The following is a 24,267-nucleotide window of genomic DNA, read 5'->3' on the forward strand; positions in this document are numbered from 1 at the left end:
TCAAAAACTTAGCTCCCGAAGCAGTGTTGTTTTATGCACACATTTATGTATGCCATTCCCTAAGGTAAAGGGTTTTTCAAGGTATTTCATTGTAATGAAGTCCCTGTAATACCATTTTAAAATATGGACCTGAATAAATAGAGTTTTCATCCCTGCACAGTCCGTGAGTTCACACCATAAAGCTCTGTCTGGTTCAAGGTCACACAAGTGCAGAATCCTCACTCCTGTTCATCTTTCAGTCTTGAAGGAAGCGGGGCCAACAGGCACTGAGGAGCTTTCCAGAAGATAAAATCCATTTCCTGATTTGCTTATCACAAACAAACAAATGGATAATCTACGTATCAGACTTTTCAGCTGACAGGTATTGCCTCAGATAATTTAGTTATGGATCACATAAAATGAACCCCGTGAGCTGAAGGAAATTTATTTTATGGAAGACTATCCTATTACTGTTAGTAATAGTAACTGGGCCAATTTAAATGAACTGTGAAGCCCTAAATAGTACCATGAAGTGAGGAGTTTTTAGAGCCCAGTTACCACACTGAGTGCTCTGTGTGAAACACCAGTTACAATCTCCTGATGTTAAGGGAGAAGCAGTGACTGAGATCACTTCTGTGCCTACAATTTCCATCATGGCAGGTTGCAATTGTTTAAACCAGGATAACATTCCTTCCAGACTTATGGTGGATATAATTTCACTAAAGATTGTGCCATTGCTCTCTGTTTATAGCAGAAGAACTCAGGAGCCTGCATACCTGCTTATTAATTGGCCATGTCACGTAGTGCACTAGGCTGTGACTAGCAATGCTTATTGATTAATCTTATCTGTGAAGAATTGGCTCTTTTGTTGTCTGCCCATCAGGAAACAAAAGCAAAAAAACGGATGAACTGTTGTTCATTGATCTTAAATTGGTCAGAAGATGCAGGCAACGGAGAGAATTCAAAATGACTCATTTCAACAGCGCCTTTTTAAGTCCCAGTCTTCATTTCTACAGCCCTTGCACTTTTGCCTCTAGCTTCTGTTTTGCTTTTCTTTACTACAATCACATTCAGTCCTACCTTTTGCAGGAAATGAGAGTGGATCAATAAGGCTATCTCAGCTGGCTGGAATTAATATTTCCATTGGATCAAGTTGTATGTCATTTTCTATGCAGCACAAGAGTATGAATAATTTCCTCTTCCAGCAGCCCTCATATCTGACAATGCTCTTGAATGGATTACTTTGAGATTTTAAAATGCTGAGGAGAGGTGGGGCCAGCTAGTTTCTAGATTTTTAAAGATCTCTGAGAGATATTAATATGAGGCTTAATAATAACAGGAGCCTCTGTGCTGGTTCTCAGCATTGCAAGTTGGCTGGAGTCAAGTCCACATTCTGCTGCAGATAATTCTGGTGTCAGTTCATGGCACTGTGTTGTGTCACGTGTGGATTCTGGAGATCATTTTGTTCTTGTGATGCATTGGGCAGGATTTGGGGGCTGCTCTAAGTGTTGGTTCAGGTTTATGATGCTGCTCCATCAGAAGAAGACGTCTTAAATAACAGTTTATATTTGAAATGACAGCTGGTTAAAATTCTGGTTGTTTAACATAACCACAAAGGCAGTTTCACACATGTGTGAGCAGAGACCACGCAGAGCCAGCAGAAAGTGAGCTCTGGTCCCACATGATGTGCCTGAGGAGGACATTCCAGGGCTGGCTATTTTGATGCTCAGGGCTGTATTCACCCTGTGTGCCCTCCCTGCTGCCTTCACAGCCAGATCAGATGGAGGAGGGCAGAGAGGCACTTCTCAGAAGGAGCAGGAGACCAATTTCAGGGGCTGATATTCTGCAAAAGTTTGCAGCTGACACAGGACTGGAATTTAAAAAGAAAGAAGTTCCTAATTTATGAGACTGTAGTGTGTGTTAAGCAATTCAGGCTTTGACCAGAGCTCACCCATGGCCAACACAGGGAGGCAGATGCTGTGCCTGACTGAACCTCCTGCAGCACAGCACTTCTGCTGCCAAGGATTTGAGAGGAATGTAAAGGGAGATGGAAGAACATTGCAGGGCTTTGTTCAGGAGCTGCTGCCAGAGCTGGAAAGGGAGTTGTACTCAGCAGTCTCCACTGCTAGATTGTGCCTTGTCCTGTGGAAGTAAATGTCCTAGTGCTCATCTAAACTCGAGCTTTCTCATTACCTTTAGCTAACAAACACTTGTCTTGACTTAACTCATAAATACATGTCCAGGCACTGTCCAAACTAATTCCAAACAACAAACATTTGTGGTTTACCCTAGAGAGTAAAGGTGTCCACCTCCTCCTGCTGTCACTTAAGGGAGATGACATCTGAACAGTGTCTGCCAGAGCAGACCAGGTGTGTTGGCAGACAGAGCCAGCTCGAGCATTAGTTGGGATAGCCATGACCTTTACTGAAAAACAGGAGCAATTTCTCTTAATTGGCAGCTTCTAATGATGATTTTGATCTGTAAAGAGAATTTTAAAATTTCTGGGGAATGCTTCACTCTTCACAATCAGGTGAAGTATTTACTAAGCAGAATTCTGAATTGTTTGGGCTGGACTCTGATTAATGAGGTCCTGAGGTGTTACAGCTTGGACAGTGAAACTATGGAGACAACAAGAAAATGCTTTATTCTAATGGAAGATAATGAGGGAGCATGGGGGGGAAAATCACCAGGTATTTTATAAGCTTCAGTGTTTTAATGAGCTACCCCCAAACATTAAATCCCAGCAACTTTTCACCTTTGGTTTGCTCTCAGATGCATGTTTGCCTTACCCTGCTTTCAGTTTACAGTTCATTATCCAGCCAGACACTCATCACTGAGGATGTTTGTCATGGAATTCATTAGGAATCTGTACTTCAAACTCAATAGTTCTTCTTGAGGGAGGTAAAAGACCAAAACCCAGGACAGGGTTCAGCACAGTCCTGGGGAGAAAGCTGGCATTGTGCTTCTGGCTCTTTCCTTCTGCAGCAGCTGCTAAAAGACATGGAGAGCAGCAGTGGGGATGGGATTTGATCTGTTTCTAATCCCAGAATGAAAAGGGTACCAAAACTGCACCAAAGCTTGGACTACCAGCAAAACTAACCTTTCTAAGTTAGAGGGCCTGTATGCAAAGGTCTTCCTGCAGTGCCCAGGCTCTCCATCTTATTGCACATGTGCTGAAATGAATGAACAGACCAAAACTTGTCCCCTGTGGCTGTGGCCCCGTTGCTGTGGTGTGTCTTTAGACCACAGTTAAACTGCAGGGCCCCGCAAAGTAAATCAGCACAGACAGTGAACAGTCAGGATTGGCTTTCCCTCAGAAACAAATCATGCCTGATATTTAAAGCACCAGCACCATGGCATGACCGTCAGTGAGCCAGCACACGGGGGAGAGAGGGAATTTCAGCAAGCAAATGGAAAAAAAAAAAGTACCACTGACATTGATTTTACTCAGGTCCAAATCATCTGATTTGTTCTCTGTGGGTTTTTTTCTCTAGCAAAGCTGATTGTCTTTCTGCAAGATTTGTTACCTCACAGAACAATAATATAAGGCTGTAATGATGTAACTTACGGCTGCAATTTGCTTTTGGAAATCCTCTATTAGTAAAAAATAGCAACAGTTTTATTAATTACAGTGGGTAAATATTGAATGCTGACTGTCAGTACCAGGATTAGTGACTGTGTTGTGCTCTGCTCTCCAAGGCCCTGTAGGACCAGAGCTCTGCATGTTTTGGAGTCTGTGAAATGAGTATTTTGCTTAAACTAAATAAGTGTAAAAAAATAATTCAAGTTCACTGGGAAGTTTGAGAAAATGATAGAGGGAAACATTAGCCTGTAAATTCAGTATTGAAAAACACACCGGTGTGTTACTGCACCACATAATGTGCTCACATCTAGGCTGGTTCTGCAGCATAGCACATTTATTTATACCTTTTACTCCCAAAGTACTTCTTGCAGTTCAAACCTTAAGGTTCATTACTGAGTTTAAGTCTCAGTGTGCCATTCCAGGGAGATCCACTTTATCTTTTTTTTTTCTTTAATGTGGACATTTTTTACCTTGGCATAACACTTTTATTTTCATTTGCATAAACCAGACTTTACCAGGACGTGGATGGGGAGAGACGATGGTGGACGAAATCACCTTGTGTGATTTAAAGGTGAATTCTCTTCCTTTTGTGTTCTGAAACGGTGCACAACTGGCTGAAATCCAAAAGGCTTGCTATAACCTCTTTGTGATCTTGAGTTCTCATTTTGGAGAGCTAACAGAAGGTAGAAGGCCTCCTGCTGCATATATTATGTCAGCAGCAGAAACCAAAGAGATCAGTCTTGGACCCGGACGTACTCTTGAATCATTTTGTACAGGGTACTATGTGCCTGTGTGCCAATAGCAAGAGAAGTTTTTATAGGGTTTTGCTGCTTGGATTGAACCAGCAGAGAAGACTCTGTTTTAGATTCTGGATGTGGGACAAAATGTCAATTGGAAGCGTTGAAAAGCAGTGACTAAAGAGCAGAGCTGCCAGCTGGCACCAGGTATCCTGCGGCATATGTTTTAAGGATGCTTGGAATCTTCAGGAGTGAGATTGGTGTGGTAATAAATAAGTCATTTGAGACTCAGTAATTCCTCCTCACTGCTCTTACCTCATTCAAATTATGGACTACTCATTAAGCACTGAAAGACTCTGATATGCAAAAATAGGAATGGTCTGGTGGACTGGGAGCCGCAGGTCTGGAGTTGGTTTCTGCCTCTTTTTTTGGATCTTTGGCTCAGGCCCACAGCAGGTTTAAAACAGTCACAGTGGTTCATATTTCCTACGTTACAATGCAAGTATTTGGCTTACAGGGTCATTCTCTATGAAGGAAAATTCCCTGCTTAAACGTGGATGCCAACCTCAATACTGACAGTGCCGTTCTAGTCCTGAAGAGTAAAAATATAAGTGAGGCAAGGTTTGTGGCTCGAGGTGATGTCTTTTATTAGGCCATCCAAGAGTTGGAAAAAACAGCCAAGCTTTCAAGTGCACAAATCTTTTTTCAAGTCTCTTTCAGCATTGTAAGTTGCTGTGAGATGCTCAGATAAAGTTAATGGTCACTGGGCTTGCTCCAGGTTATGGTAACAACTAAAATACTGCTTTAAACAAATGGATTTGATCCCTTTGTCTGTCATATCCGTGACTTATACAATGATCATAGCAACCTATTTTAAGGATGGTTCTCTAGCCATGAGCTTTCAGCCAGCAGGATCTTGACAAGCAACCCCTGAAGGTAAAACATGTTTTTGCTTGAGGAAGGAGGAAATAATTGAATCTATGATTATACATACTGTATATATTTAATTTCCCTTCTTCTAGATATATGCCAGGTTTAGCTTCTATATAAGGGCCACCAGTCTATCAGACATGTGCCTGATCAATAATTTAATTTTCCTGTGTCACTCTCTCATCTTTTTAGCTGCCCTAAGTTTCTGATGTCTGTACAGTATCTGCTCTCATTAGTGCAAATAATCTTGTTCCTGCCCTCTATGTGCTTATGTGGACCCGCTATGAAGTCAGTGAAATCAATAAACTATTTGAAAAGGAAAAATCCTATAGGTACAAGGATAAGAATTAATAATGCCTATTTTCTGCATTTTTATTACTACTTTTTCATAGCAGTGTCGTAAGAATTTGTTGTGTCTTTGTTTCAGGTTTTGCTTATCGAGAATTAAAACTGTACAGCCAATATAAGAAAGGAGCAAGTAGAAATATCGTCTTGCTGATTTCAAAATAGACTAAACTAAATTGAAATACTGAAGCAGAAGCTGCCTACTTCACTTGTGCTGTGGTTTAAATAGGGTTCTGACATCCACAAACTTCAACCAAGAGCATGGACAAAAATTGTGGACCGTTAGGAACTTGTAGGAGGTGAATACTGTCTGTTAGAAGGAGAAAGTAACTAATTAATTATCCATGACATATTAATCTACACAAATAAAACAAGTTCACAACCTCCACAGTGGCCATAAAGATCATCCATGTATCTTGCAGTACCCCAGTTACTTAAAACGAGACATTGTCCTTGGGACTTAATCCTTGAAGTCCATAAAGCATTTAAAATTACTGCACCCCAGCTGTAGAGTGCAGACCACCCCACACTCAGATCAGTGCAGTGCCCATCCCTTGGGGCAATCAGGGTAGATAACATTTTACCTTGATTTTCCAAATTGAATAGTTTATTCTTTGTTATTCATCATCAATAGTTTATGTGGCTTGGAACACTGTATAAAACTTGGTTCCTATGCAGTAAAATCTGGGGGCTCCACCTGAAGTTCCAGTTACAGGTTATAGAAGGCACCAAATTTCATGGACTGAAAAGAGTTTCTACTTCCACAGTTAATAAATGGAGTGAGGGCAGAGCCCCTCTGTACAGGGGGAGCTGAAGCACAAGAAGGCAGATTGGAAACTTGCACAAAATTCAGGGGGAAGCAAAAAGGAGGTGATCCAGATGCCTGCAGGGAGGTGTCTGATACCATTAAAGATGCTGCAGAGTCTGAGCCATCCATTCAGGGCTGCCAGGCATGACACAGGACCTACAGGAGACCTGTGCCCTTATGGAAGAGCATCTGGAGGCCAGGCATGATACCTGAGAGCATGGAAATGGCACTCTGCTCTTAGACACTTCAGTCTTTTCCCAGAGCTACAGACTGGGAATTGGATCTGCTGTGAAGCACGTCCCCAAAAATACCCTGGGTTTTTTTGTTTGTTGTTTGGTTTTTTTCCCTGTAACTATGTGGGTATCTTCAGTGTACAGTTTGCCTTCTCAAAGGATATACTTCCTTGGCAGCTTTTCCTGCTGCTGCTGAAGAATGCACTACAAACAGAAGCAGCTAAAAAGTGTACATAAGTATTTGTAAATATCAGGCCCTCACTGAAGGGCTTCTTCAAGCTTTTTTTTTGAAGGTTTTGACTCCTATCTTTCAGAAACCGTGTTAAGATCCCCGTGTTTGCTGCCCAGCATGACTTTGTGCTGCTCTCAAACACTGTCTGTCCATCCTCCACCCGTGGTGGTGGTTTCATACCAACCACAGGGAACATCTGCAACGTGGGAAGGGATAAACTGACAACAGCAAAAGTATCCCTGTGATCCAGATCATCACTAAGTGCTTGAAAACCCCCTCTAATCATGTCTTATTAGCCTAATGGCCACTTACATCCATCAGTTTTGTCTGAGTAGGACCCCAGCCCTTCAGGTGGAAGTCAGCAGAGGTTTATAGAAGTGCTTGGGTCTGACTACAGGAAAGCACATTAGTGGGGATTCTTTGGGGTTTACTCCAAAGAAATGCTTGGTGGGATGGACCTTGGCTTTACTGAAAATGACTGTTGATTTCAGCGGGGTCAGGCTGAAAAAAATTGTTTGCAAAATATTTACGCTAAGAAAGAACTGGGATGGAAAAATGTTATATATAAAATGAAAAGTACAGCCTCTATCTGCCTGTAATCAAGTTTGTGGCTTCTGTTAACACAGGAGGCCTCGTAGTCTTGTTTCCATTATAGCTGGGGATGTATTTGGGTGCTCACATCTACACATACATCACATACATACAGCCTGTATTGTGTGTGCACACGTGCTTGTGTCCTAAGATGCTTCTGTATTTTCCATCTGCAACTGCCTATTGATTACAGCTATTACAGCAATATTATTATAGCTATAAAGCCAACTCTATAACAGGGGCCACAGGTCTAATTGAAATGAACATGGGAAGAATTTCAAATTGCTAATGCAAATTGCCTTTTTACGACCGGCTTTATCCCCACAGTCCTCACAGGCTGGAGGCACCACCAGAGCTGCTCTGGTTCTGCCTAATGGTGGAGCAAACCCAATTTCACTGGGGCTCCATTTCCAAATAACTTGCTCAGACTGGTGAAAAAGGAAAGTAAATGACTGGCAGATCTTGAGAAAATACCCTTAAATTGACAAGTTTCATGTATTAGTCTTTATGCAACGAAAGAGAACTGTAAGCCATGAAATTATTTCAGCGAGAAAATAATATAGAGCTCCATCCTTGGCTGCTTAAGCATCCATGAACTAGTCCATTATAAGATCACCAGGTGGCTATTGCCTTTCTCTCCCATTCAGGCTTTACCAATATTCCCTTTCCCATCTGTGATAAACTTAATAGGACCATTCAGCAATGGAGAAAACATGAGAGGTGTTCATCATAGCCCGAAGCTTCCTCGGACAATTATTCCTTGGATGTTTGAGTAAATGAAAAGCTATTTTTGTGATTACAAAGGATAGAATGTGTTGCAGTTTCCAGGGCTATTTTATTGGCCTGACTTTTGGTATCTGTAACAAATATTTATCCTTTCCTGGGAGTGTTGTAAGTAGCTACATTCACTGAGCTAATGCTCTGAATATGTTTTCTCTGTGCTGTTTTCCAAGCTCTCTTCTAAGGGTGTTTATTAGCTAAAAAATTGTATGTATGACTAGGCATTGTAGATATTGTCATATGTCTACTGTAGATGAAATGTGTATAATTTATGCATGGCATGAATGCATAAAAGCATAAGTTTTGAGGAGGACTTAGGACAGTTTATTGCTTGTATTTATCAAGTGTAAGTGTATTCATAAGCATCTGCAAGTATACTTATATCCATAAGTAGCAATGCTCTGAGGCAGCAACAGTGATGGTTCTCAAGTGTGTTGGTCTCAGAATAAAGGCTTTTAACCTGTCACTTCACAGCTTTTCATCTGTTTGCATTTTCTATGCTAAAAATAACCATTAATGCTGGAGTTGGAGTATCTCAGGTAATCACTCACATTTCAAGCCGTACTGCAATTTTTTCTCTCTCTACATGGTGTGTTTCCTACATAAGTGCTTTCATTTCTAAGTCAGTTTAGCAAAATATTGAAAGTAAGGAATGAAATGTCACAAAGAGGAGCAGGTAGTTAGACATAAGCATCTCTTTAAAAATCACGGTGATTTTTTTCATTTACGTCTAAGTTTAGTTAGAGAAATAAAACGTGGGCTTCTGCTTCACATCTTCTCCAGTCCCCTTTACGTCCTTATTCTATATTTTAAGTGGTTATAGAAAGATGAAATGTGGGCTTCTGCTTCCCATCTCCTGCAGTTGTCCTTAAAACTTTTTCTACGTTTTAAGTGGTTCCAGAATTGTTTCCTTTGAAGTAATTTTTCAGTTGCAGACTCTTCCTCCACACAGCAGGAAATACCATCTTTCTTTGAAAATGCACATTGGCCACTGGATCCTGACATATCTGTTTTAGTCAACAGAAAATAGAGACAGCTTTAGTGTAATACTTGGGTTTTTAGTGAGCTGTTCCTAATTGAATTTGGTGTCACAGCTCCTGCAAAGCAGAGGGGCCTCCAGCCAGAGGCTCAGTCGCTGTTGATACGTGTTGATTATGATAGGCACTCACAAAAGACAAACTGTGCACATTTGCAGCTTTTAAGATGCAAAAGGAAGACACAATCAAGCATGAAAACGTTCGGTTGATTTTCTTTCATGTCCTTATTAATTTGCATTTCCCGTCACCTGGGGGGTTACACTATCGGGTAAGATCATCTTGTCGGAGTAATTTAGGGTGGGAGGAAGGTTTGGGGTTTTTTCTTGAGGCCTTGGTTCGTTAAACACAGGCTCTGAGTGCAAGTGTAACCCGTTGTCAGGGGTGAGCTGAGCGTGTTCCCCTGCCTGATCCGAGCAGCGCATCCGTCCTTGGCAGGTGGGAGGAAGGAGTTTCGGGAGCTGTTCTCACCATCTGCAGTCTCAGAGGAATCTGTCTGACATCTCCCTCCTCGCAGAAGGTTTGCTGGTTGTGGCTGCTGCAGGGGATGCCTCTCCAGCCCGCTGGGTGATTAGTTTTGTCCCTGACAATTCAGGGATCTGGATATTCTAAGCTCCTCCAAGGATGCGGGTTCCCAAAGGAGTCAGTAATCATTGCTTAACCAAATCCATCCTCTCTGTGGGAAAAGGACCACGTGTTTCTGATTCCACCTTGCTTTATGATGGGTAAAGACAAGTTTTAAGGTAAAAGAAAACAAAGGGTTTATATATTAAAAAAAAATTTAAAAGCTACAAGGGATCAAATGAGGAGCCATTTAAATTGGTATTTGCTGGTCTATACTTTAAAACCAATTTGATTTTTTGTTTTGTTTTGATAGAACACTGGGGCTATGTATTTCCCCAAATATATTTGGAAAACAAAATGGAAGGGAAACCTAGAACACCTCAATATTTTTGTAGTGTTTTATTCAGCAAGAAAAGCAAAACCAAACCTGTGTCAGATGACGTGGGAATGATTTTTCTCATTCCTAGATGTGTTCAGAAAACAACAAGAATCAGTTATTCACCAAGATGAACTGACAATCAGTTGATCTGGTTGCCTTTTACCTCCTTGGTGTAGAAACAGTCCCTCATTATAGTCACTGCTCAGCATATTGACATCCAGCTATCACATGGAGCCAAAATGGGGTTACTTTGAGAGAAATGTTAAATACAAGTAGCACTGATATTCAGGGAATGGAACTTTACTGGTAGAAATATTAATGGAAGTGCTTAGATCCTGATTCCACAAGGGAGAGGAAATAAGATTTCCTGGTTAGTCTCAGTGCCTGTGGCAAACTATTACAGCTCCAAAATTAAGTTTTGAATTGGTGTTGTGAACTGCATATGATAAATTTAGTATGACAGATACAGAGAAGTAAATATTTACTCCTGAAGCCAATTTGTTAAAAGGAATCTGAATTCAATTCTCAGGTGTTCAGAAGTGGAAGAAGTGACAGGACCTTCAGAGGTTTTATACCTCTCTGGCTGTGGTGGATAATAAGGATTCTTCATTCCACTGAGTTCCAAACATTGGAAGTGAAGAGAAGGACTGGTTATCCCTCATCAGCAGATCGTAGGAAGCTGCCTCGTCTGCCAGTATAATTCTGTTTTCATAAGCTCTGAAGAAGGGGCATTTTTTAGCCCACAGCATAAAGCAAAATTTCTCATTCTCCTTTTTGGCGGATTCATCCTGATTATAAACCAGGGTGTGACCATTGCTCATTTTTCTGCCAGCCAGAACAACATTTATGGCCTTTGCAAACAGGAAGGTTATGCTGATAAGATTTTAAATTTTTTATTCAAAATTACAAGCACTAAGAAGTGAGATTATCATGACAACAACCTGGGTAGAGTCCAGGCCTCTGTATGTGACTTTGGGTCAATGTGCCCTTCATACCAATGCACAGATCTGATTAATGGCTTTATAACGTTTTCCATCATTTTATACCATTAACTGTAAACAGAACAAAGCAATTAGTTGATCCAGTCCCTTCTTGCTTTTTAAGGGGTGCTCACTTTTGACTGATGATAGAATTACATTCAGCAACACAGCCTGCATCTGCTAAATCAAAGTGATCATTGGCCATGTTCCCTTCTGCATGTCTGAGTGCTAACAGGGTGGATTCACTGCTAGGAAAGTGTGGATTAGTCATCCAAGAATCCAAAGGTATTTTTTTGCATCCCTGTCTCTTAATATATTCCACATTCCCCTTTTTCTGTCTGCAGAGCATAATTTATCAGGATTCAGAAATTCCACAGGCAGGGTATTTGAAAACTGTACAAGCAGGGAAGAAAATGGAACGGTCTGTTGCTAAAATAGGGGGCCAGTAATTAAGATTTATCTCAATATGGAGACTAAACAGAGACAGGATCGTTGATTAAAAGGGCATTGCATGTGCAGAACACTGAGTTCTCATTTTGAAGAGACACTTAGATCTTCGTCATAAATTACATTGTTCACAAAAGCTACAGGGAAGATTCTGCTGGGCCCCAAAAATTCCCATCCTGGCTAAGCCCCATTTTCTCCTCTCCTTCTGGTCCCAGGAAGCTGCCACTGTTTTTCTTGCAGGAGAAATTAGTGAGGGGCCCCAGCCTAGCCTGTGCCCTGCTGGGCTTTACCTGCCACAGCCACTCTTCTGGGAGGTGAGGAAGATCAGTGTGAATCCATTCCCTGTGTCCCTGTTTCCACCTTTCCTCCATTCCCCTTCTTTAAGACTCTGGAGTCCCACAGGCATCATGTTGATCAGGGTCTTCAAACAAATGTGCCTGCCAGGGACAGAACAGTGCCAACCTCCACCTTTGGGTCTTTCCATGGGAGATGTTTTGGCTGTGTTTGACTTCTGTGTTGTTTGTTCTTCAGGGCAGGTGTTGTCCTTAATTTCTGTGCCGTGTGTGTGGTTGGCGATTCAAAACCAGATTTATTAAAGAGAAGATACCTCACAGTGTTGTTGTGTGACAGAAAGAATTAGCATCCAAAAGAAACTTTGAGATCCTTTGTTCTGTCCTGGTAAGAAAGAGACTGCTGAAATGGCAACTTTTATTCTTTAAGTCTGTTTCTTACGTAGATTTTGAATGGCCTGATTTTTCAACACAGTTAATTTGTTCCTTAGTTAACATTTTCCTTGCCAGTAGGGACCTTAGAGTCATGGAGTAAGAGCCAGGGAGTAACCTGGATTCCATCTAGATCCACATTTGAATGCTGAGGGGTGCTATTAAGTAAGTTTTACTGCTTAACAGCATTATCCTATTTTTTTTGCAGCGTTATATTACTCATGAAGTAAAAACCCTCATATTATAAACTGATGAATGAAGCAGAGCAGGATTTACATGTCAATAGCATTAGAATCAAGTGAAAGAACAACCCAAAATCTGACCAAGAAGATTTGCCCTTCCCCAGTGCCTGCCAACAGGGTGAATCTGCCTCAGGGAAATCCTCAACCAAGCAAACTCTTTGGTCTGTAGAAACACTCCTGTTCTCCTGAAGGGTGTGCTAAGAATTTTAAACCTGAATGTCAGCTCCTTTCCCTTCTTGTACACACTGCCTGTGGATGTGGAGTGTCAGAGAACCCAGTTGGCAGAAAGCACAATGTATAATTTACTGTTAATCATAGGATTATGTAGATAAACAGAGTCTGCTGCCTAACAAAGTTATTTCGTTAATCAGCTGTAATCTTAGCAGTATTAATAACTCGAATCTACACCCCTTGTGTTCACCAGGGTCACAAATCAGCACAACAATTGCCTGCAGTGAGTTCAGCTCTGTCACCCGCTGGCTGAGGTGCCACTGAAACTGGTGATGCACAACTCGGGGCTCATCGGGAGATTGTCTGTGGTGTTTGAAACGGGTGCATCTCCCACATCTCCATCTTCTTCCCTTGTGACTGTGCTGGCAAGGTGTCACTGTTGATCAGGGTGATGGGTTGCACAGCAGCTGGAGGCACAGCCCAGCTCCTGGAGCTCTCCTCTGTAGGCGTTGTCTCCGCCGACCCAAGTCCTGTCAAGGACTTGCTGCTTCTGTCCTTTTTCCACAAGACAAGTAGTGGTTTGATTTTAAGGCAGGCAGTGCTACCAAAGCCTCTTTTCCACATACTCTTTCAAGAAAATTTCCTTAGCAATTAAAACATAAGTGGCGTTTTTGTGTCACTCCTTCACGTCTACGCCACAGGTTTGATTACTCCTGAGGTGGCGTGTTTGAGTGAGGGAGAAATCCAAATGCTAAGCTATGATTAACATCATTCTGTGAGGCTCCACTTGCAGAATTTCCAGCCTGTAAACAGGACCGTTCTCATGACCTCAGGCTCCCATGGATTTCTCTTGATAACACCATCTAATCGGATTTAGAGTTTAATTAAACAGCTGTCACTTTGTTTCCTCATTCTGCCACAATTTAATGTTGAATTAGTTCCTAAATTAGTCATGGCTGAATGCTTGCCTTCTTACGACTGAGGGGTTGGATGAGCATAAGGTTTGTTCTTCAGCTAAATCCAAGCATCTAAGGCTCATATTCTGTATTCTTGCTCTTTGCACAGAGCTCCCACTGACACCAGTGGAAGTTCCCCGACTGAAACAGGGATGGAATAAAATGTGAGATTCCTGCAGAGTCAGCCATAGGATTACCTAACTTGGAATGGCCAAATGTGGGCACAAGCTCCTCAGCTCTGCCTAGAATACATTTGCCTTAGGGACAGTATTTTCCCTTTCTGAGAAAGTACTGGTTTTTCTGAAAACCAGTTTTGCAGAGTTTTCTGTGAAGTAGCACAGTGAGTGCAGCTATGGAAGAAAATATTTAGACCAATATTAGTGCTAGTGGGCTTTATTCAAATTAACTCTGACATAGGCAAGACAAGAGTATGCATGGAAGTTAATGGTACTCTGAGTCCTAACATCAGCTCCAAGGAAGAAAGCTTGGAGACTTCCTGGAGAGTGCTGATATTTGCACTGAATTCTAGCAATAGATTTCTAAAGTAATTTCATACCCATAGAATTCAATGATTTGCTTTTGAATATCTCCTTTGATATCTCCTTAAACCTAACCACTAGAGTTGTCCTCTAACCATTAGAAGAACAAGAAAAAATGTTTTTTATTGATACTGTTTGTTAATTAAATAGGTTTAAATAGTAATTATTACCTTCCTATGCTGTACTCTTTGAAGAGATGCCCTGGTAATAGGAAAGAACCATCTTAACTGGGAGTTTGTGGGCAGTTCTTCATACAAGAAAACCAACTTAGTCTCTGCAATATCAGAGTCAGCTGATCTTGGAATTCAGTCCTCGGGCTGCCAAGACAGTTTGAGGCTTCCAAAGCTCAGAGCTCAAATCTCCCTTCTGTGTTAATGGGGATTATATGTGTAGCTCTCCATTTCAACTTTGGAAGTGCCAGCCCTTGCTTTTTTAGAGTTTGCATTACACTTACAGAAACTTCTTTCCAAACTAGATATTGATGCTTAGTTACAACTCATCTTTCTTCTGTTTTTTCAATTTACTCTACACTACTTTCCCCGTGTTTGAATTTCTTGGGAACAAGTCCAAACATTGCTATCAGATGCTTTCAGTCTTTGTCACACAAAATAAATCTGATTTTAAAACTTCAGTTGCTCCCTGCACAGAAAGTAGATTAGTTCTTGGGGGATTTTAAAAATTAAAGAACGTGGAAGTGGCCAAGATATTGTGATTTTGAAAAGTGCCTACACTTTAAATGAGTTCTTAGTCTCTCTAAAGGTTTCTTAGTAATCTTGTTTGTATAATCCCAAATTAGCTTGCAAGGAGGATAGAATACAGCATTTAAAAACAAAACATAGAAATCACCACCTATACCAGCTATTGTATTTCCTGTTCTGCTGTGAGAACAATTGTTTTCCTAATGTTGCTTGACATTTCCTTGAGGATTCAGCTACTGCTGCTGCTTATCAGTGGATAATCAGTGGTATTGCAGGAGGTGGCAGAGTGCAGGAAACAGGTTCTGGTGCTGAACCAGAGCCCCCCTGTCTGTGGGGCACGTCCAGAGTGCTCAGTATGGCTGAGCAGACAGACAGACAGACAGACAGACAGACAGACAGACAGAGTGCTGTTGAAGCTCCTGGTGCAGACAGTGGGTCAGTTCTCTGTTGCATTAAAGCCTTTGGCTTTATCGCAGCCATACGAAGGAACCAGAGGAGGCAGAAGTTGTGCCACAGGGCTGTTCCAATCACAGGGACGTAGGGCACACACCTTTCTGTTTTAGTTCTAAACAAAAAAGACAATAGAATCAAGACTTTGTTCTTTGGTCTTCATTTTCATCACAGTTGAATAGCACAGGGCACCTACAGGCCGAGTAGGGGAAGTGGCAGAGTTGGGAATTGCTTTTAGCATCGTGTGTAATATATTAATTGCTTATACATCAGGGTTTCTTAATCTCTGTAATACCCATGAGTTATGGCTGCTTTCAGTGGAGATGAAATCAAAAGGTTTCCATTCCTGCCCAGAGCTGTAGCTGGGTGGGTACCAACTGCTTCCCAATGCTGAGGATCTCTAATGGCTCTAATGGTACCAGCTAGGAAGCCATTAGATAATATCTACAGTATGTTTCCATCTCCTTTTGCTCATCATGAATTTGAAATTCCTGATGTTCTTATTGTACTACAGAGAAGGGAGGTAAAATTTCAGTAGCCCTTTGTCATGACAAACAATGCCTTTTACAATTTTGGGGGCAGATGCGTTCTCTGAGGTAATTAATCAAAATAAATTCATTCATATGCACACTGGTGCCTTTAATGAAGCCATTAGCAAAGGGCAGGAGATTGAGGTTTCTAATTGCTGATAATGTCCCAGTAGCCAAATTTTCTGTCTTCTCTCCGGAAAGGTCTTGGGAAATTTGAAAAGGTTTTTGAACCTTTGCAGTAATGGCTTTGTACCACAGCCACTTAGAATTCAGATACATCAATAATGACCTGTTGGAATGAGAGGCACAAGTGACAGGTTATTACTTAACAATTGGTCCAGCAGCTCTGCTCCACACAGTGCAGAAAGCAGGAATATCAGTGACATTTGCCTGTCAGATGTTTCCATTTTGAAGGTATAGATCATTTTCTTTGTCCAGCGGAGAAGGATCGTATTATTTGTGGTGGGTGAAGCAGGATGGGGTTATTTAGAACACAAGATATAGGGGTTATTGTGTGATCATTCCATTTTGAAGAAATGGAGGCTACTAAGATAAAGGGGTGAATGGAACTACGAGAGATCAGCTACTCCTTCTCCTCCTCTACCTGACTGAAAGAACCTGTGTTATTTCTGAATGATGGATAACCTGTTCTTCAAAGATCTCTCAGGCTAGACTGCATTTTCTTCTGCCCTAGACAACCTATTCCATCAGTTCTCTATCATTATTGTTATAATAAAGATTGCCTTAATGTCACACAAATCTCCCTTGATGCAGTTTAAGCCCATTACCTCAGGCCCTGTCCATGAACACGGAAAGCATTATATTCTTTCTCATTTTTTTAAAATTTTTATGCCTGTGGAGACAGTAAACATCTTTTCTCATAATCTTTTCCAGTCTAAACAATCCCAATTCTTTCAGTAATTCCTTATTGATCTTATTTTCTCCTTGTTGATTTATTCTCCTTGTTCCTTTCTATTTCTTTTCACTTGAGAAAGTTTTTCTTGGCAGCATAATTCTCAAAAGCAGAGACAGTCCTTTAGCTGAGGCCGTGCTAGTGCTGTGCAGGAGCACCTCACCCTTCCAGGTGATAATCCTCTTTGTACAGTTCACTGCAGGAGGGTTCTTTGGTTGGTTTAGGTTTGGCTTTTAACCTCAGCAGTGTGCAAGTGCTGACTTACATTCGGTTTGTGACTTATTCTAGTCCCCAAATGCTTTTCTGAGAGCAGCTTCTCCCATTGACTCTTCTCTGTCCATTATTTATAGGATTTGTTGTTCCCACAGAAAAGAAGCAACTTGCATTTCTCTTTATTGCTTCCTGGTTTTTTACCCCCTGTGTCCAGTACTGGATTTAATCCTGTCCTTGGGTGTTGTGGTGGTGCTGTGGTTGGGCTGGGAGCTTCCCTGCAGCCATCCATGGCCAGTGGAGCAGCAAACAGGACTGGGGGTGACACTGCTGCCAGTCTGGCCATGCCCAGGGCAGCTGCTCTATTCCTGGGGACACCCAGGGCTGGGAAATCAGGAGCACAGGATGGGTCAGGGTGCCTCGTGGTCTTGTCTGCTGGGCTTCCTACTTCCCTCCTCTTTTTCTTCATATTTGATTTCATGTTGGGGCACCTGATGGCTCAGTGCTGCAGGGATGAGCAAAGCTGAGCTGGAGGAGTTGGAGCAACTCCCAGGCGGGTTGTTGTGAATTAAACCTGGATGATGGTTTTACTCTGCTGCTTGTGGCACAAAAGTTTCACCTCATTGCATAATCAGGTCTTTATCTTCTTGGCAGTGGTGCAAGGCTTGTTTCTTCTTTGTTTTATGATTTTCTGATTTGTCTCGAACTTCATAAATTAACATGAAATGCAAACATGGGTAAATCCCCAAGCCACAGAGTATGTTTTATATCTGAAATTCCTTTATGGTATTTCTCTTCCTCTGAACCTGTCCCTTTAAATCACATTTCTGTATCAGTAATACATATCAGTTGCTAAAGAAAAGCTGGATCTGAGTACAATAATTTCAAAGCAGGGCTGAGATAGCCTGAAAATATTCCCTGTCGTTTCCACAAGCTCTGCTGCTGCTCCTTTGCCCTGGAGTCCTCAGTTCACCGTGTTTAACACTCAGAGACACAAAAAATAAAGCTTTAAGGAATTGAGACAAAAGATTAATTTTAAAGGACACACAATACTTGCAGTAGCCAAATGCACAATGGATAATACATTGAGCTTGCTTTTTGATGAACCCATGTGGGTTATTCAGTGCTTGTTGCTTTGGAAGTCTGCAGAGAGAAGAGTGGTTGGGTTTGTTACTGAGGGGGGTTTTTCCACAAATGTTGAGATCTGCTCCTTTGCATTCTGTTTCTGGACTTATCAAAATCCCAGTACTTGGAAATAAATAGTTTTGGAACAAAATTTTCAGTTTTGGATGACAGGAGTAAAGCTCCAAAAGGCACACCTTTCACTGCAGTGCTTTACTGAATGCTGAGTACCTGGCATAATTTGTAGGAGAATGGGTGGGGATGGTCTCTGCCTTTGAAAGTTAGGAGTTCCTGGGAATGGCCTTGGATTTTCCAATAATGTTATTTAAAAATCTAGCTCTGATTTAATGTGTTGGGTAGCTTCATTTTCTTATATGCAATGGGAATAATTTAGGGTTCTTACGCTTCTGGAACAGTCAACATTCCTTTTTTAGCATTTTCTTTTAAGTTTGATGGGATTTCTTATGAGAGCTGTAGGAGAACCTGAGAGATAACAAGTTGCAAGATGAAAAGAAAATCTGACCTAAATTTCAAACTCACTAAACTTGAATTGAAAACAGTATCAACAGTATCAGTGCCCCATTTTGCTGCTGTTGACATCAGTGGCTGCAGTCCTCATGACTTCTGTGCTGAGGAATTTGCTGAATGTTTTATTCACTTTATATTGGAAGTTGGAGAAAACTTTGAAGTTCTTCCTGCATGGGAGTCTTGGGAATATGGTGATGCTGAAACAGTTCAGGAGTTAGAAGAGTTAGCTTAGTCGATGGTGCATTGAGAGGCTTTTATAGGCCTCAACCCCAGCTCAAACTCCAAATTTCCTCGTTATTTTTCCCTGCTGTTAATAGCATCACTAACTCCTTCTGGATTCCTTACATTGCTTCATTGGCCATATCAGAGGAAATTAAATAATCTTGAAACAGTTCCAGATATAGAGTTCACAGAGAGGCCCTGTCTTCTCAATGGGCTTAGATTCAAAGAGCAGTATTTTTACTTTTGAGGCTCTTGTATCCTGTCCCAAACACTGCCAGTCAAGTCCATGTTAGTAAAAGCTCTGAACTCATGTTTTGGAAGGTAAATATTAGGAAAAGCCCCAAAGTAGAAGATACCTGTGATGTGCCTGCCTGGACTGAATTTATCTGCAGTCATGCTGTTTGTTATTTATCAGTGTTCAGCACTGACTGTGTTTATTTAGCAGATAAAATATAACTGGGGTTTTACTACCTTTTACCAAGTTGCACCTATTTGAAGCTGAAATTAAATCCTGAGCCACTGAGAACTAACCTGAAATTAGATCCTGAGCCACTGAGAACTAACCTGACCAGCACTGTTGTTTTGTGTACAGGACACGGAGATTCTGAACACAGCGATTCTCACGGGGAAGACAGTGGCAGTGCCCATCAAAGTGGTGTCCATTGAGGAGAACAGTGCTGTGACAGACATCTCTGAGTCAGTGGAGTGCAAATCCTCTGGAGAAGACGTCATTAAAGTAAGTTCCTGCTGTGGATCTGCTCCTGAAGTTTCCTATCGTGTTATACACAAACGACAAATAGCCTGGGAACAGCTATTAAATCAGCCCCTGCAAATTAACTGTACTGCTGTTTCAAAAGCATAAGGAGAGGGATTTTTAAGAAGAGTGAGGTGCAACAGTACAGCCAGCACATTGAGTTTCAGTAGAATTTCAGTGTTTAATTTCCATTCGTGTCCTGATTTTCAAATGTCTTGGTAATTTCACCTCGAGTCCTCTGTGCACGGATTACATTCTCTGCACAAACAGCTCTGCTGTTTGTCCTGCCTGTCCAGATGTTTCCCATCACCTCTCCAGCTGTGATTATCACCTCCACAGCTGCCTCGGTGGAAGGGATTGGATGAGCCTTCCCCAGCAACCGCAGTGCAAAGTCATCCTGGTTGACTTCCCATTCTGCTGGGAGCTGTTGTGAATTAACAACGTGGTCCTGCACACCAGGGCTTGGGAAGCACTCACATGGCCAGGCCATCAGCTCAGTGTGAGCAGCTGCATGTCACACAGTCCCAAACACCAGGGAGGTGGTTTCATCCAGAGGCAGCCCAGCTATTCCTGCTGCAGTCACAGTCCTGCAGGGAATTCCCAGTTGTGCAGGGAGTCGGTGCAAAGACAGTGCTCTGCCTGAATCCCGGGGCGCTTTTCCAAGCAGGACTTCCGTGGGGTGTGGTTTTGGAGCAGGGGGGCATTTTAGACTTGGTCTGCAAGTTCTTTAGAATAGTGGTTTTATTCCATGATGTGATTTTACAGCACAGTGGGCTTTGTGATGATGCACTTGAGGGGTCTTTAATCTGCTCCCAGCTCCCGTGGCTGTGCCGTGTACAAACAGTGGTGCCACAGCATGACCTGTCCCAGTCAGGGCAGCCTTTGGGCTCAGGGAAAGCAGCAAAACTCCCCTGAACCTGCAGGATCCAACAGCTGGCTGCACTACTGTAAAATTTATATAGAAGCCAGTAACCATATAGGTGGGGAAAATAGTCATACTTGGAGCTAAGGAAGCCATTATAGAAGACTTACAGAAAGCTTTCTGCTTTCAGTGGATCCTTCAGAGCCAAACAAATGTTTTTGCTGGAGCTTGAGGTGCTCCCCTATGTCAGATGCTTTACAGAGATTTTAATCTCTAAGAATTCCTGTTAACATTTTTCCTCAGGTAGTCACGTAACTACAAATCAAAGTAAAAACTGAAATTCAGTGTAGGGATCATTCTGATTGTGACCTTGATGGAAAGCACATTCCTGAGTAAGAAAAAATGCAAAATAGCATTCACAAATCAAAAAAAAACCCCACACACACAAAAAAACCCCAAAACCACAAACAAAACGAACAAACAAAAACCCACAAAAAAACCCACAAAAAAAGCAAAACCCAGAAAAAGTCTATTGTGCTTCCATCTTGGTTAAACAACTAACAGAGTTTCACCAAATAATTCCAGCCCCATGAGGGTTTCTTCTTTTCCAACAGTGAAAATGAGCAGTGTTAAGTTCTTCCACTCAGAGGAAGACTCAGGGAAATAATATATATATATGTGATTAGTAATACATCCCCAGATGATGCATAGAAAAATGACAGCGCTGTTATTTTTCAAATAAAAATCCTTTTGGAAAAATGACTTCTGGGTTTTCAGCTTTGGAGCACATCGATCAAAGAAGGAATGAAATTCCCAAATCTTACCAAAAAAAAAAAAGAGCATGTGCTTGCAGTTATTGCAGTACAGCCTGGACTGTTGCAGTTCTCCAACAGTTTGTTTGGAAAGGGTGTTTTCCTGAAGCACTGTGTCCTTTGATTAGCACTTGGGCCCCTGCTGTGCTCTTCTCTTATTTTCTACAGAAATTATTTATCTCCACTAAAAGGGTTTCTTAAAATGGAGCCTGTTTGCACGATTGGAACATTTTGAAGTGGCTTCCAGAAGCCTCCCTGTCTGGGCACTCTGGAGTTGAAGTGAAACAAATAACTGGAGGCTAACACAGGGCTTTTATTGGAATCGACTGGAGACATTTTTCAGGTGTAATTTCTTTCTCTTCAGAAATGTTTTGAAATTGCTCAGATGACTGGAGAAACTGTCTTCTGTGCTTTTAGAAATATATGCAGGCTCTCTAGAGGAGCGTGGCTGTGACATGAGTGTTAACTGCTATAAAACATACAGCTAGTTAAAAAACAGAGCTCAATTAAATGCTTTGAACAAAAGGTTTTCTCCTCTCATCAGAAAGGAAGAAAGGTGCTTTTTTTGCCTTTTTTTTTTCCATCTAGAACGCTCCTGTTTCTTCCAGGAAATTTCTTTACACGAGGCAGTGGTTTGGGGTTCAAGGCAAATTGACGTGTTCAATTGGTTCAGTTTTTAAAAAGCACTCAGAAAGCTTCAAATGAGCACAGAGGCCTTTCATCCTTAATTCATTTTGAAATTCCCCATCAGGCTTTTATGTTAAATTCTTTAGAAAGATCATCTTCCTCCTCTGTGAAACACCGGTGTAGAGACCTTGTTGGGAATAACCTTTCTGCTTAAGAATAAAATAAAATCCAGTCATCATAAATTATATCTGTTGGGCAAAGCCCATGGTATCTTCACAAGCACTGTGTGCATGTGTTTACAGTTCATGTTCCTGAGCTTCCATGTCAGAGCAGACCCCAAACACATTTACAGGCATAAAAGCCTGTAGATTAATTTAAACCACAAACTCATAAAAAAAATAAAAATAAAAGGAGTTATTGGTGAGAGCTATTGAGAGCTATTTCATAGTTAGACATATTATCATGATCAGATATTTTTGTTTGCTTTTAATTGTGTGGAATTTGTGGTAACTTTGGATTCAGGCAAACCTAAGAGAGTTAAACCAGAAGCTGAAGATGATCAGTGCCTATTAACACTTGGCCTTTAATATTTGCATGGTTCTTGTAGAGAGCTTAAAGGTAATGTTTGTGCCCAGCAATTGGCCATCAGATAAAAGCTTATTTATATTAATTTTTAAAGTGTCTTCAGCTGGACTGCAATTACATTGTTCTCAGGAACAGAACCCAGTGGAAATCTAAACCTCAGTTCTATCTACAAACAGGTAATAGTTTCCCCAGTGATAATCATGGTCTGGAGGCAGCTCCGTGCAGTTTGTGTCCTGCCTGAATGTGCTGACTACTACTCCTTCTACTTTTTTTTATTGTCTCATAGTTTCAAGTCCTTACTTCCAAATTTACTGCTGATTTCATGAACTTTAAATGCCTTTGAATGCTCCAGGCCTTTGCACAGTGGTCCAACCTTTTAAAAGTGGACACGAAATTTATTACGGCACTAAAAATGAAGCAACAGCCAAATTTTACTTCACCGAGCTGGAATTTACCAATAGAATCCATATATCTGGATCCATTAATAGTAATTGCAGTTGCATGCACAGGCTTCTTTTCATCTTCTGGAAATTCTAGTGGAATGTGGCTGGTTTTGCTGGTGCTTTTGTGCCGTTTGCTCGGGATCAAACACTGCTCCGTGGTCCCAGGTCACCTGGCTGCAAAGAACAGAGGTGGTTTCATGCTGTGGAGAGCACCACAGTTTCAGGAGACTTGCAATCCTTCTGAGGTGTCCAGTTTGAACAGCCTTGATAACGTTTCTGAACTTAAGTTTGGGGTTTGCCGTTAAAACAACCTGAATTCTAAAATCCTTGGTGCTCTGTGTGTTCCAGAAGCTGATGTGAACATTTTGGGTTTGTATTTCATCATTCTCGAACGAGTTTTTACCCTGTTGCTCCATGAGGAGATGTTGTACATCATATTGTGTTGTTATTGTAGTGCTGGTATTTATAATTGGTAAATTAAGAGTTGGATACCTGTCTCAGTGTAGTAGCCTTGAACTGTACTCTGAAGACCTAATTTATTAGTTCTGTTTATTTTTAAATGGCATTATTAGGTTTGAGGTGTATTCAGATCAAAACATGGATTCAGGTTATATTAGTCCACATATGCATCCTGCTGAGGATGTCACTGGAAACAAAAACATGGATTTACCTTCAAGATTTCCCTTAGTAGCTAATGAACAGTGAGCTCTTGGTTCCATTGGGAATCATGACTAGAGGATGACATTAACAGCAGGTAAAGGCCACTGCAAGAATGTTAGGAATTTCTGTTGGGAGCTAAAATCCAGGACAGAGTGTCACAGCTGTTCCTCTCTTAGTGCTGTTACTTGAAACAAAATCCCAGATCAAAGCACCAGTGAACTGTTGGGGGCTGAAAATCTGGCTGGAGGGTGTTATGGTTGAACTCTGGCTTAATAGCTGGAAAAGCCTGGAACTGCTGCTGGTATCAACACTTTCAGAGCAATACTGGGGGCAATAATAGACACCTGTCAAGGTTACAGATCTTGTTTGAAACCCCAATCCAGTCATAATTTACACACATGAATAACTTTACTATGAATATTGCTGACATCAGGGAACAGACTTGTATGAAATAGTCATTTAGGATTCATAAATGCTTTGGATATTTTGGCATTTGTAGTGCAGAGTTTATGAAATGAAATTAATTATCACTAAGTAGACACGGACTCATGTTGAAATGTCTGCTGTCCATTTGTGAATCCACTCAGATTAAAGGTCAG

General features: G+C 41.4%; 1 protein-coding gene across 1 annotated transcript in view; it reads left to right on the forward strand.

Moving 5' to 3' along the window:
• TMEM132C (transmembrane protein 132C) overlaps positions 1-24,267 on the forward strand; it is a 200,658-nt gene that overhangs the window by 153,504 nt on the left and 22,887 nt on the right. The window contains exon 5 of the mRNA XM_027733163.2: positions 19,518-19,661. Coding sequence (XP_027588964.1) covers positions 19,518-19,661 — 144 coding nt within the window. The remainder of the gene's footprint in view (positions 1-19,517; positions 19,662-24,267) is intronic.

This window comes from Pipra filicauda, unplaced genomic scaffold (assembly GCF_003945595.2).
Source record: "Pipra filicauda isolate LSUMZ 115617 unplaced genomic scaffold, ASM394559v2 scaffold14_size4853619_pilon, whole genome shotgun sequence".
Lineage (NCBI taxonomy): Eukaryota > Metazoa > Chordata > Aves > Passeriformes > Pipridae > Pipra > Pipra filicauda.